At 34.9% G+C, this 14259-nt stretch overlaps 1 protein-coding gene across 1 annotated transcript in view; it reads left to right on the top strand.

Annotated features, from left to right (window-relative positions):
* LOC108755049 (neurofibromin) overlaps nucleotides 1-10444 on the top strand; it is a 15574-nt gene extending 5130 nt beyond the window's left edge. The window contains exons 6-26 of the mRNA XM_018497786.1: nucleotides 58-196; nucleotides 418-795; nucleotides 871-1057; nucleotides 1228-1269; nucleotides 1391-1464; nucleotides 1639-2519; nucleotides 2616-2920; nucleotides 3132-3693; nucleotides 3768-4316; nucleotides 4410-4613; nucleotides 4722-6825; nucleotides 6919-7059; nucleotides 7153-7411; nucleotides 7492-7613; nucleotides 7690-7794; nucleotides 8757-8843; nucleotides 9058-9263; nucleotides 9341-9530; nucleotides 9658-9950; nucleotides 10048-10257; nucleotides 10356-10444. Of these exons, the coding sequence (XP_018353288.1) occupies nucleotides 58-196; nucleotides 418-795; nucleotides 871-1057; nucleotides 1228-1269; nucleotides 1391-1464; nucleotides 1639-2519; nucleotides 2616-2920; nucleotides 3132-3693; nucleotides 3768-4316; nucleotides 4410-4613; nucleotides 4722-6825; nucleotides 6919-7059; nucleotides 7153-7411; nucleotides 7492-7613; nucleotides 7690-7794; nucleotides 8757-8843; nucleotides 9058-9263; nucleotides 9341-9530; nucleotides 9658-9950; nucleotides 10048-10138 (6919 nt within the window). The 3' untranslated portion in view covers nucleotides 10139-10257; nucleotides 10356-10444. The remainder of the gene's footprint in view (nucleotides 1-57; nucleotides 197-417; nucleotides 796-870; nucleotides 1058-1227; nucleotides 1270-1390; nucleotides 1465-1638; nucleotides 2520-2615; nucleotides 2921-3131; nucleotides 3694-3767; nucleotides 4317-4409; nucleotides 4614-4721; nucleotides 6826-6918; nucleotides 7060-7152; nucleotides 7412-7491; nucleotides 7614-7689; nucleotides 7795-8756; nucleotides 8844-9057; nucleotides 9264-9340; nucleotides 9531-9657; nucleotides 9951-10047; nucleotides 10258-10355) is intronic.
* Nucleotides 10445-14259: the final 3815 nt, after the last annotated feature.

Raw genomic sequence — 14259 nt, 5'->3', positions numbered from 1 at the left:
TCTTATATATTCATATGGCACAGACCTCAGGAATATGTTTACTGATACTCTGAATAAAACGCAGAATTGTAATAATACGCCGTTGCGCATGATTCACAATTTTTCTCTCAAGTCTAAAGAGGAGATGGCCAATTCCAAAAATTTGTTGTTGGTGTTGGTGCGACTCATTCGCGTGGATCCTATGTTAATGTTGCATGTACGTTCTTTATTAATAAATTAATATGAGACGATCGTCTCATATACAAGTGTCTCTACAGTAGGATGAAAAATATAAATATAACATTTGCTACTCATGTATATTTAATTAATAGTTAAAAAAACTTATGCATATACGTAGTATATCAACAGTTGAGATATAAAATACATATAGACTAAATAAGATACCTATGGCTCTTATATTAATTTAACACTTTACAGAATTGTGGCACAGCTGGTCATGAAATACAAAAGTCCACTTTGGAGCTGATTAATGGACTTGTCTCATTAGTCCATCAGCCCACAATGCCAGATATCGCTCATGAAGCGATGGAGGCTTTGTTAGTGCTACACCATCCAGATAAGATCAAAGCGTGGAATCCAGAAGCACCGCTTGATACTTTCTGGGACGCCAGTTCGCAAGTCGTCTTCTCAATCTCTCAGAAATTGATTCAACATCAAATTTTCAATTACACAACTATACTCAAATGGCTTCACGAGATACTGAGTTGCAGGAATGCTTTCCTTACTCGATGCAAAGATTACGCGAATGTGGAGAGCCACGTTGTGATTAATAAACAAGCACATGTTAAACTTGAGGTACTTGAGGAGACTTTTAATTATTGCAAAATATGCCCAATTAGAATTAATTTGCGAAACTTCTAACGTGTTCAGGTCATGTGTTTGATGTATTTATGGAGCATAGACATGGAAGCTGTTTTGGTATCCATGTCTTGTTTTGCACAATTATGCCAAGAAGCTGAAATTCTTTGTGGCAACGATGGAGTAGCAGTGACCTGTTTGCTTCCCAATTATCAGCTGTATTTAGAATTGGCGCAAGCTTCAACGGTATTGATCTCTGGTGAGTTTTATTTTTCTAACGAGATTTTATGAGAATACTCAAAACAGATGGAGAGAAATGTTTTTCAATGATTCACTTGTGAATCTTTGAATCGATTTTTCTACTTTAATATTAATGAAATAGTTTTATTCATCTGTAGTAGAATATTAAAGATGTTGTTATGATAATAGCCCACGGGGAGACTAGACTATATTATCAGGAATATAATAACGGTGAGTCTTTGTCTCCAATTTTGTTCATTATTTTTCTATTTTTGTTGTTTCTCTAATAAATTAATTGTTAAATAAAGAAATTGTATTGATGCAACATTTTAACGTTTTTTTTTTATTTCAGGGCGTGCCACATTACAAAAGAAAATATTATCTTTATTAAGAAAGATAGAACATTGCGTAAATGGTGTACAACCAGTACGTACATTAATATATATTTATTTTTCGTATTTATGTGTAATATATGAAATCTATCTCTACATATACATGTAAAACAATATAATATAAATTGTATATAATATAAATTGTATATTTAAATATCACAAACATAGTTTTTTTCTTAATTGACAGATTTTACGTTCATATTTCTAGGCTTGGGAAGAAACATTTAGAAATTGGGAAGCGATTTCACGGCAGTTGTCCAATTATCCTAAAAGCAAGACTGAGGATGTACAGGTAGAGCCGTTTTGTCGCGGCAATGTAAAACGGAGAGCGGCGCACCAAAATTCAGAACACGAAATGGAAGAACAAATTAACGAGTGGGCGAACATGACGGGGTTTCTTTGCGCTTTGGGCGGTGTATGTTTACAACGTTGTTCACCTAATAAACCACCGTATGGTGTATTCCCTTTTAATCCGGAACATAAAAAGGGTTTGATAAAGCAACAGGATTCTGTCTCGGGTTCATCAAATTTTAATCAAGAAGCACAATGTTGTCCAGTGACACAATTCGTATTTAACTTACTACGATTATTAATTTGCAACAATGAGAAACTTGGCAATCAAATACAGAAACATGTAAAGGAGTTGGTCGCATACGAGATGAGTCCTGCTCTATATCCAATATTATTCGATCAGATAAAAAATTTTGTTGAGAAATTCTTCGACCCACATGGTCATGTAGTGGTTTCGGATTTAAACACACAATTTATTGAGCACACTATATTTATAATGAAAAATATTTTGGATTCAACGACGGATCAATCATCGAAATATCTTGGAGTGATTAGCATCGAAGGCATGATGTTGGCAATCGTTAAATACGTCAGGCACTTGGACAAGACGGTGCACTCGATTTTAATTAAAACCAAATTATGTCAGCTAGTTGAAGCTATGATGAAAAGACGGGACGATCTTGCATTTAGACAGGAGTTGAAATTTCGTAACAAACTAGTTGAATATTTAACTGAGTGGGTAATGTGTACACATCCTCATTCTTCTACAACTGCCAACGATATCCTAACTTATGCTACGTAAATATTTTATTTTTACTTCATATACGTCTAATTTCTATGTTGAAAAAAAAAAGTTATGACCATCAAATCTGTTTAACCTTTAATTTTCTGTAGAGATTTGGATCAAGCTAGCATGGAAGCAGTAGGAGCATTATTACGTGAACTGCCTCTACAGCCTGAAGATTCTGATCGTGTTGATTTGATGGAAGCAAAATCTGAACTTTTTTCGAAATATTTTACGCTGTTTATGAAATTAATGAACTATTGTAACGGTCCATCATCAACATTAGAAGACAAAGATGTTGTGCTTCGGCTTACTTTAACGACTAATAAAGTAGCCATTTTGCGCAACACTGCTATTCAAGCTATGAGTAATCTTCTTAGTGCGAATATAGACAGTGGCTTGAGGCACTCCATACGTACGTAATAAATCAGTTTACATGGTTTTAATTCAAAAGTTTTCTGGATTATATAAGTCTAAGTTTTAAAGAAAAGTCTGCTGCTTTTAATTTTATTTATTATTTTACTTTTTTACTTATTTTTCAATTTTCAATTTTACCAATTTTTCAGTTATTCATAACTATCAAATTAATGATTTTATCATTAAACTTTAACTTTTTTCTTACTTAGATTTGGGTTACAACACAGATCTGCAGACGCGAGCCGCATTTATGGAAGTGTTGACTAAAATTCTTCAGCAAGGCACGGAATTTGATACTCTTGCCGAAACTGTGCTAGCGGACAGATACGAACAGTTAGTTCAACTTGTTACAATGATCAGTGATAAAGGCGAATTGCCCATCGCCATGGCACTGGCTAATGTAGTGACGACGAATCAAATGGATGAGTTGGCGCGTGTCTTTGTGACACTATTTGACGCAAAACATTTGTTATCACCATTATTATGGAACATGCTCTACCGAGAAGTCGAGCTAACTGATTGTATACAGACTCTTTTTCGCGGTAATACTCTGGGAAGTAAGATCATGTCCTTCTGCTTTAAAATTTATGGCACTAGCTACTTGCAAGGCTTACTCGAGCCTCTCATTACACCTTTACTGGATAACTCAACAATTCATTTTGAAGTAGACAGCGCAAGGATTGATTCTAGCGAAAATATTGAACAAAACGGTGAAAACTTAATTATGTTGACACAAAAAGTGTTCAATGCTATCGTATCATCGGCAGATATGTAAGTATAATCATTATTACGACTTACAATTAAAGAGTCATCACATAACGCTCAAATTCAAAATTTCTTTTCAGGTTTCCTCCGCAGTTACGCTCTATGTGTCACTGCCTGTATCAAGTATTGTGCAAGAGATTTCCGCAATCTCCGCAAAGTAACATTGTAGCCGTAGGAACGGTGATATTTCTGCGTTTCATTAATCCTGCAATTGTCTCACCCCAAGAGTCTGGTATCATAAATAAACCAGTACCGCATGAAATTAAACGAGGCCTAATGCTTATGTCAAAGATATTGCAGAACATTGCAAATCATGTAGAGTTTAGCAAGGAGCAGCATATGTTGCCTTTTAACAATTTCTTAAGAACGCATTTTGAGATTGGTCGACGATTTATCATACAGATAGCATCGGATTGTGAAACAATTGATCAAACCAGTCATCCTATGTCATTCGTTTCGGATGCCAATGTATTGGCGTTGCACAGGTTATTGTGGAATCATCAAGAAAAGATTGGAGATTATCTTAGTAGTAGTAGAGATCATAAAGCTGTTGGAAGGAGACCATTTGACAAAATGGCTACGTTATTAGCGTATCTTGGGCCACCCGAGCATAAACCGGTGGATTCCCAGTGAGTTCTGAAGCTACTTACTTTCACTTTAATTATCGTCATCATCGTGGTGGCTAATATAAATTGCGAATTGATTCCATGTTTGAATTTTAGCTCGCTTTTTTCTACTACTTACGTTCGCATGTCACGATGGGCGAATAAAGACATGTCGTCCACTAATTTTGAAGAGATCATGATGAAATATAATATGCACGAGAGAGAAGAATTTAAAAGTATCCAAAGCATGAATATTTTTTATCAAGCAGGCACCAGCAAACAAGGCTATCCAGTATTTTACTACATTTCACGACGATTCAAGTAAGCGCAAATCGTTATAAGATATAAAATAACGGTCAAGGTAGTATACAAGGTAGTATACAATAGTAAAGAATTTATCATTTAAACTTTGTTTTTTTTTTTCTTCAGACTTGGCGAAACGAATGGCGATCTACTGATCTATCACGTCATTCTAACTTTAAAACCTTTTTATCATTCTCCATATGATCTAGTCGTCGATCTTACTCACACGTGTTCAGATAATCGGTTTAGGACAGAATTTTTACAAAAATGGTTTTACGTTCTACCTGCGGCAGCTTATGAAAATCTTCATGCGGTATATATTTATAATTGTAATAACTGGGTACGTGAATACACAAAGTATCATGATAGTATCCTGGCACCATTGAAAGGTAATCGAAAAATTATTTTCATCGATGGCCAAGGAAAATTAAACGACGTGATCGATGTCGAGCAACAAAAATTACCTGGAGCAACGTTATCTCTGGATGAAGATTTGAAAGTTTTCACCGGCGTCTTGAAACTATCTCATAAAGAAATGAAGGTGTCCGTGAAGATCGGACCAACGACACTACAGATAACGCATACAGATAGATCTAAAGTGTTATCGCAATCCATTCTTTTAAATGATGTCTATTATGCGTCCGAGATAGAAGAAGTTTGCTTAGTGGATGACAATTCATTTGTGCTAAGCATTTCCAACGAAGCAGGACCTCTGACTTTCGCTCATAGTGATTGCAACAGTATCGTTCAGAATATAGCTCACATTAGAAGTCGCTGGACTTTATCGAATCCGAACTCCAACAAGTCCGTTCACTCGAAAATTAGGCCTAAAGATGTGCCTGGTACTCTATTGAACATGGCTTTACTAAATCTCGGCAGTTCTGATCCTAATCTTCGAACTGCTGCATACAATCATTTATGCGCCCTCACAGCAACGTTTGGCTTGAAAATAGAGGGTCAATTGTTGGAGACGTCCGGTATTTGCATACCATCGAATAACACCATATTTATCAAGCGCTTAAGTGAGACTTTGGCAGCGAACGATCCGCATCTCACGCTCGAGTTTCTCAAAGAATGCATACAAGGCTTCAGGGAATCGACCATTGAACTGAAACATTTATGCCTGGAATATATGACGCCGTGGCTCAGCAACCTCGTGCGATTTTACAAACCCCACGACGAAAGCAAGCGGCAGAAACAGGTTATAGATATTCTGGAGGATTTGATTACGTTGACCGTTCAGGAGATTGAAATGTATCCGAGTATACAGGCTAAGATCTGGAACACAATCGGCACATTGTCGGAACTGATAGACGGTGTTCTCGATACTTTTCTTCAACGTAGCGCACGATACGGTTTAGGTTCGCCGATGGCCGAGATTATGGCTGACACTGCTGTTGCTCTAGCGTCCGGTAACGTGGAACTGGTCGCCAAGAAAGTGATTAATAAGATATGTCGAATAGTGGAGAAAACGTGCATGTCGCCGACGACAGCGTTAGAGCAGCATATAATGTGGAGCGACATAGCGATCCTAGCGAGATATCTGTTGATGTTATCCTTTAATAACTGTCTGGATGTAGGGAAACATTTGCCATATATCTTTCATACGGTGACGATGCTCATATATTCTGGTAATTTGACTATGCGAGCTTCCATTCATGGTTTAGTGGTCAACAGTATTCATTCATTATGCACATGCACTTCGCCTGCTTTTTCCGAAGATACACATAGGATACTACGGATGAGCTTAGACGAGTTCTCATTGCCCAAGTTTTACCTACTGTTCGGCATCAGCAAGGTGAAATCTGCTTCTGGCACAGCCTTTTACAAACATTCAAACTTCAGCAATAAACCCGTGAATGAAAAGTGGCTCAGTAGCGATCAAAGAAGCTCGCACGGAACGCAGGACAAGGAGAAATTTCATTTAACCAGTTTGGAAGTCATAACCGACGCTCTTTTGGAGATTATAGAGGCTTGCATGCGGGATATTCCGAAATGCGATTGGTTAAAAACGTGGACTTCGTTAGCGAGGAACTTCGCTTTCTGCTTAAATCCAGCTTTGCAGCCAAGGGCTCTCATCGTTTTTGGTTGTATCAGCAAAAGTATAACGGATCAAGATATGAAACAATTACTGAAGACATTGATGAAGGCGCTCGAAAGTTTTAACGATATTAATCTTATAGAGGCTATTATTATGTGCTTAACACGATTGCAACCTCTTCTGAGACCTGTAAGTTCCTTTCACGTTTAGAGCGTCTCGGAGCTCGTTCTTTTTTTATATTCACATTTTTATATCAAATCTGTTTTATCGTTTTCTGTTAAGGAATCCCCAATACATAGGTATTTATTCTGGATTGCCACATCCATTCTAGAGTTAGACGAAACGTCGTTATACGCATCCGGTCTAGCTCTTCTAGAGCAAAATTTGCATACACTTGATTCTCAAGGCACTTTCGACGAGAAGGTCTGCAGAAATTTCTTCTCGAATTTTGATTAATTTTTTAATCATATCTCGATATGCAGAACAATAAAGAATAAACTATCACTATCTTTCTAGACATTAGAACACGTAATGATGTCAACGCGTGAACCTTTAGAATGTCAATTTAAACTATTGGATGACACCGTGGGTTTGTCCTTTAAGTCTAACTTTCATTTCGCGCTGGTTGGTCATCTCCTGAAAGGCTACAGGCATCCTACACCAACTACAGTCACCAGGACGGTCAGAGTATTAACCATGTTACTGGCAATCATAGCTAAACCCTCCAAAAAGGATAAGTTCGAAGTAACGCCTGAAAGTGTCCCTTACTTAACTGGTATGTTTGATTTGAGAGATCGAAAGCTTAATATTTAAATCAAGATTTAAAAAAAAATCTATTCAAATTTTATTCCGCAGCGCTAGTGGCCGTGTCAGAAGAGGTCCGTAGCAGGTGTCATATCCGACATTCCCTTGACAAAAGTTTGCACGATTCATCAGGCAGTTCAGACGTACTTGACACTTTACCGTCGCGCAATACGGTGACTATCTTTTATCTATTTGTTGTAATATAGCATATATAAAATATAATATATGAGATTATTGTATACCTACCAGGAAATGCCTGGAGCTTCTAATCCAACAAGTAGAAGGCAGAAAACTTGGGATTTACTGGATCAATCAGCACTTACTCAAGCAAAACAACAAAAACAATCAGCACAGGTATAAATTATGTAATTATACGATCGCGCGCGTATGTTGTTCAAGAATTTCTCTTTTGTAAGCTACAGCGATAATTGTAGCAACGCGCGTAGTTAACTTGTTTGTTGGAAATATTGTAGGAATACAAACTTCTTTGCGTCCTCGAAAATTTTATTTTTTTTTTTAAATTGTTTATGTAGAATATATCAAAATGTAGCACCATTCTCGCACACACAATTTCTTACTTAGCAAGTTAAAGAGAAATCACTCTCGAGCATACAGAGAGCATGAGGTTACTTTGAAACAATGCACTGCATGATCTTAAGAAAATCGATGCTCGCACGAAGTAAAATTATTCAAAGCTTATTCGTACAAAATATGAACTATTCTCCTCATAAAATAAATATTCATATGCGTAATTTGCGCGATAAATTATCTTGCTTCTATTACTATTAGTAGCTTCGCTTATCGTATTTTTATGAATTGTTTGATAAAAATCTTTCACTTTTGCCAAGAAATATCTGTTCGTCAAAAAACCTACTGCTTAAAAATTTGTGTGTGTGTATGTGTGTTATCTATAAAATTACAGTAAAACGTATCTACATTCATATAGATTTGTATTTATCTATCTGAAAATTTATATATTTTGAGTATGTATCCTATTTTATTTATCTTCTTGATATAGAACTTTTCAATTATGTTTTATTTTCGAGTTTCTTGACGCATATGAAAAAAAAAAAAAACAAAAAAACAAAACCTCAGCTTTTAAGCACGAATTGAACGAAAATTGATTTCGCGTGATGGTTTTTCTATCGTTCTGCTATACTTCTTTATCCGACTCCCAGTTAATATTAGTAGACTTGTTGCGCATATAACATCATTTTATTCTTCCGTGCATCTCTGTTTACTCTCTTGGTGTGTGCCCGCGCCTGCCTGTGCCTGTCTGGATTATATAAAACACCATGCAACTTGTCACTAACAAGACTGGCCGGCTTTTATTTAAATCGCAGCGATCTTTGAGCGTGCCGAGCGCAAAGGACGACAAGTCGACGGACAACACAGAACAACAGGTATTTTTGTTTTTTGTCATTAGTTTAGTAACAATTTATATATTTTTTTCCCTTTTTTCAAATGCAGTTTGAGATGCAGTTGTGTTTAACTATTCATGTTGGGAAACATGAAAATGTCTTCTTGCGACTATAATATCTTCTTAATAATTATCGTGAGTCGACATAATGAGAAAACTAAAAATACTAACGTATTTATATTTTTTTTTCGCTACAGAGAGATCGGAGTGCGAGAGTGAGTTTAAGCAACGAAAATAACGTTTTGCTCGATCCGGAAGTGTTAACAGATTTTTCAACACAGACTTTGGTGCTAACTATGCTGGCCACGCTAGTAAAATATTCCACTAGCGAAAATGAAACGCGGATTCTTTATGAGTATTTAGCGGAAGCAACTATAGTTTTTCCGAAAGTTTTCCCAGTCGTGTAAGTTTTCTCAGATAGATAGAAAAGAAATTAGTCTATTTTCAAATATTTACAACTTGCCGAATACCTCTCTGCAGATATAACTTGCTTGACGCGAAAATCAACAGTGTATTGTCTTCTTGTCAAGATCAAGTAATATTAAGTGCAGTACAAACGATTATTCAAAATATGATTGCCTGTGAAGACTCAAATCAACATCATTTGCAACATCATTTGCAAAGTTGCGGATTTCGGGGTCTTTGGAGATTCGCAGGCCTTTATACAAATGTAAGTTCTGAATTCTAGCATTTAATTTGTTTTTTTTTTTGTTATTTAGTTTTAATACGAAGGATTATTACCGGATTTGAGGAGCTAGTCTTAATTTTCCTTAACGTAATTAATAATACGTTTACAGTCTAATTGTACGCCTGAGAATGCTGAGTTGTTTGTTAATTGCCTGAAAGCAATGGTCGAAATATTGGAAACGTATTTGATGCAAGAATCGAATAGTAAAGAGGAAGTTATTAACAGGAAGAGTAAACGGGCCAATAATTGTCAAACAGACAAAACAAAATCACCTCCTGTCCAAGAACAAAATTGTGTCCAAGAACAAATTCGTGTCCAAGAACAAATTCGTGTCCAAGAACAAATTTGTGTCCAAGAACAAGCTCGTGTCCAAGAACAAACCGAAATTGACATTCATGCAGAGTGAGTATTATTTTAGAGTATTTGCTGCTTTTGTGACTTTGCGTAAATTATGTTATGCATATATAACAATGTATATTGGACAAATTGAATGTTTCAGTCGTAATACGGATAAGCAAGATGATACAGTTGATATACGTCAAGCTGAAGATACGGGTGGCGATGATGGTGGCGGCCATTCACATTCTTAGCAATTAATTTATAATACTGACAGACAGTGTGATAAAAATGTGCATAAAAGGCAAAATAATCGAAAGTTGCAACGACAGATGAGGTGTACAAACTCTAAATAATCGCATTGTAAATATAGGTAAGATATCAATGATTCCATTCGAAGGCATTATTATCTGCTTATTCAGTATTTATTAATTGAGAAAGAAATTTATCTGCTAATATTTTATTTTATAGAACCTCGCACACATTTATCCCCTATTTCTGCTGCAACATGTCAGTTTAGTACAATACCGTCAGTTTAGTACAATGCCGTCCACGATATAATGAGCCTACAGAAATGGAAGTTAATGAAAGCTACATTTCTGAAGAATCTTACTTTATTTTTATTATCGTTTATGTGTTGACGACTTTTCGTTCTGTTCAAGCTTGTGATTATTTTGTCAAATACTTGCTGTTTTAACGTAATAGTGTTGCTACGAGATTTAAATGAGTATTATAGCATATATGTTGCCAACACTTTACAACGAAGTTGGAAAATTTGCATTGTGAGCATAAATTTTCTTGCTATATAGCGTAAAACCAGACTTCAGTAAATTAGTACATAAAATTTCGTCATAATTTTATCAAATTTACAAATAGAAAATAATTTATCTACGATATGCAGTCAATTTTTTGTCAAAAAATTTGTTAAATTAGCAACGAGTATATATGTTCGATATTTTTCTCATAATCACACGTATAATTTATTGACTGTTCTGCCATGATCGCAATACACTACATATATACAGAATCTCAATGAATCCACAGTGAACCAATCGCGGAAAAAAGTATATAAATAAAAATTTAATAACCATTGCTCGTAATTTTTTGTTACATAGAAATATATATTTAACATAAGGCTTCTACTGCAAGAAAAAATATGCATATTTACGATTTATTTTTAAGTAATTAATTGTAAAATACTGTAAACAATTATCATTTTACTTACGAAGGAGTCTTTGTTGATCTAAGGGCCTAGAAATGCGGTTATGCTAGACGTAACTTTTTACGCAAGGATCGTATCGCTCTTTCTCGTATGTCGTTGCATATAGATCTCATCAATGCAAAGATGATTTGGACCAGTAGCGCCTGTCGTTTCAAGGCGTTCGAAGCTCCGGGACGAATAATTTTTAGAATCCTATCAAGAGAAACACCAATATAAGTGTATATTGTCTATCACTTATTAAAGTACAAAGCGAGACCAAGCGATATTTTCTCTGTATTGTAACGTAAGCCGGGATATTTTAGTAATAAGGAAAAGGGAAAGAATAGTCGAATGTGTAAATCGATACATCTTGCACATCTTGTATTAGCAACGTGAATACCAAGTGCCAGGGATCGTGTTAAAATAGTATTTTGATGTACGTATCGCAAAGAGAATACTCGCCCCGTTTTTATTTAAACTTCATTTATTTATTTAGATAATTTTCTTTCTTTCGCCATAGCAAGTGTGACATATAGAAATAATGAATGTCTCAGATTGAGAAACGTGGAAATAATATTTTTGTGCGGTTATGCAGAATGAATAGCAGCTTCTCAATGGCACTAGAGTGATTGTTAGGAGTTTGAGAGATGTATTTGTACATAGTGCGCGAATCGTATAATGTTTGTACAATCGTGGCGACTTTGTAAGTTGATTTTGTGTTCATCTGTATTTTTAGACAAGTTTTTAGAAACGCGCAAAAAAATGCGTCGTAGAAAATCAATAAATTTATTAATTAATGTATTGATTTCTACATACCGAGCTTTTTCCGAGCTTGTACTTAACATGAATGAATTTACGTTCAAGTCATTAATTACTATTACATGAGCTTTGATCTTACTAAACGTGCGCTAGTCATATTATAAATATTTTAATATCGAAAAGAGCTCGAAGTAAGTTTTTTACAGCGTTTTTTGTACACATAGTCTTTATTCCTACTGATTGTTTGTTATAAAATTGTCAATCTAGTAATCACCGTGACATGTATAAGCTGATTTTAAATATTCATAACTCACTAATTTATAATAATTCGCGCAGTTCGGATTTGTTAAGCACAACCGTAACTGCCGTGTGATCACAAGTCTCGTTGTCTTTTACCAAAGGTGTAAATCGGCCTAGGCTGCGTTAGATAAGGCGCGATTAATTTACTACAATTAACAATAAGAATGATAGACCATAACCGTAATGGCTTAACATGTATGCGTTGTATTCGGATTTGTCATCAGTTCGGCATTTTCCTTTCGGACTTCGTGTTTTTCCTTTTCGCGATATTCCTAGAGCACGTATTTACGATGAATCTGTAAATATTAAATTTTAACGTGTAAAGATTTATGAACAACGAGGCGTACGTCGGACTAACGAACATTAATTTATACTAAAAAAAAAAAAAGAGAAATTTATGCGCACATCTTTCTGGCTTTCACACAGCAGGTTTGTTCACGTCGAATGCTCCAACGTGCTCCTACCATAGGTCTACTCACTCCAACGCGCTCGTTAAAGTGACCAAGAACTATAGGAGCATATTAGAGCATCTTGGAGGAAGGCATCTTGGACGCGAACAAATGTAGCTTTATTTATAATTTAATTTACAGTTAAATAAAATAAAGGAGAGAGTTATCGATTTTTTTTGTCGTGCGCATATTTTTTGTCGAATTTTTTTTATTAATTTGTAATAATTTAATTACAAAGCAATATTTTCTCGGTATTTTTTGATCGTATAGTTTCGCATGTATATAATTAAATATGTTCAACTTGCCAGTTATAAACTTTTGTACATACAAGAATTAAGGTGCCTCCAAACGATACGACTAATGATATATACGTCAACTTTGCACACATTCGCTAAATATTGGCCTACATTCAATATAGATAATTAGAAATATGTCATGTGTGTATGACATTTGCTAATGTGGTAAACGTTGTCTATATTGTTTGGAAGCTCCTTATTCATATTAATACTATCAAATAGAGTCCGGCAATACGGTATGACATGTGCGAGTAAAGAATGCGTGAATACGTAAGAATATAAAATGTAATATTTATTTATAGCGGATCGTGATACGCACATAGGATAGTTAAATATATAATAGCTCTGCGAACTCTCGATTCGCGCGGTTGACATTAAACAATATATATTTTTCTCTTGATCGAATCTATTCATGACGTGATTATCTGGCCTTTCTACACGGATGCAATGAGACAATTTTTTGTGTAAATATTCACGAGATTAAAGTGCTATTTGTTAAACTATATAAATGTGTTTTTTTTTTATTGATTTAAATTCTCGAATGTTTTATAACTCTTGTTTGTGTTACTTTTTTGATACGAATGTATTGTTTATATAAATATTTTGTATACTTTTGTAACACTCTCTAGTTAAAGAGAGCATATCGTTATATATAGGTTATTTTATCATCTATATAAGATTATAATTAATCTTAGAAATATTTTAACAAAGTTAGTATTACCATTTTTTTTAGTTTTCAACATTGGAATGATCAAACAATCAGCTAATGAATACTGTGACTTTTTTTAAATTCCAACCCCTATAGCACGAAATATTAACGTCAACATTGCAGCAATACAGTGCGCAATAATATTATTTTAATGCTGCAATATTGCTGTAATATTAGAATTTTAATGATTTATTGGAAATATTATACAATATTGTAAAATATTGCAATCTTTCAAAATAATATTGTTGCAATGATGCTGTAATATTTCGTGCTGCAAGCTGAATGTCTTACAGTTTTTATAAATATATTACAGTTTTTCCAGAGATCAGACTACTATCTGCATGACACATGGATTAGCAGTATCGGAAAGAACAGAAATTAAACCCTTATGTACGACCCTTAGCACACACTTTATCCAGGAAACATCCTGGAAATGTCCTTAGGATGTTTAAAGGACGTCCCCTGGAGGTCTGTGCTGTTAGGCACATGAATTAATTAGTAGTAAATCCGAAATCCGAAATAACAGAAACTAAACAAATTTTAAAATCTAGAATAAATCAGAAGAGAAGAACTTGCCAAAAATTCGTAGTAGACACGAATACCATGAGAAATGATGAACGCGTTTAAATATCCCTCTCGAATATTTTATCTCGAGTAATAT

The sequence above is a fragment of the Trachymyrmex septentrionalis genome, unplaced genomic scaffold (assembly GCF_001594115.1).
Source record: "Trachymyrmex septentrionalis isolate Tsep2-gDNA-1 unplaced genomic scaffold, Tsep1.0 scaffold83, whole genome shotgun sequence".
Lineage (NCBI taxonomy): Eukaryota > Metazoa > Arthropoda > Insecta > Hymenoptera > Formicidae > Trachymyrmex > Trachymyrmex septentrionalis.
The sequence above is the reverse complement of the archived record's forward strand: the minus strand, read 5'-3'. Positions and strand labels throughout refer to the sequence as shown.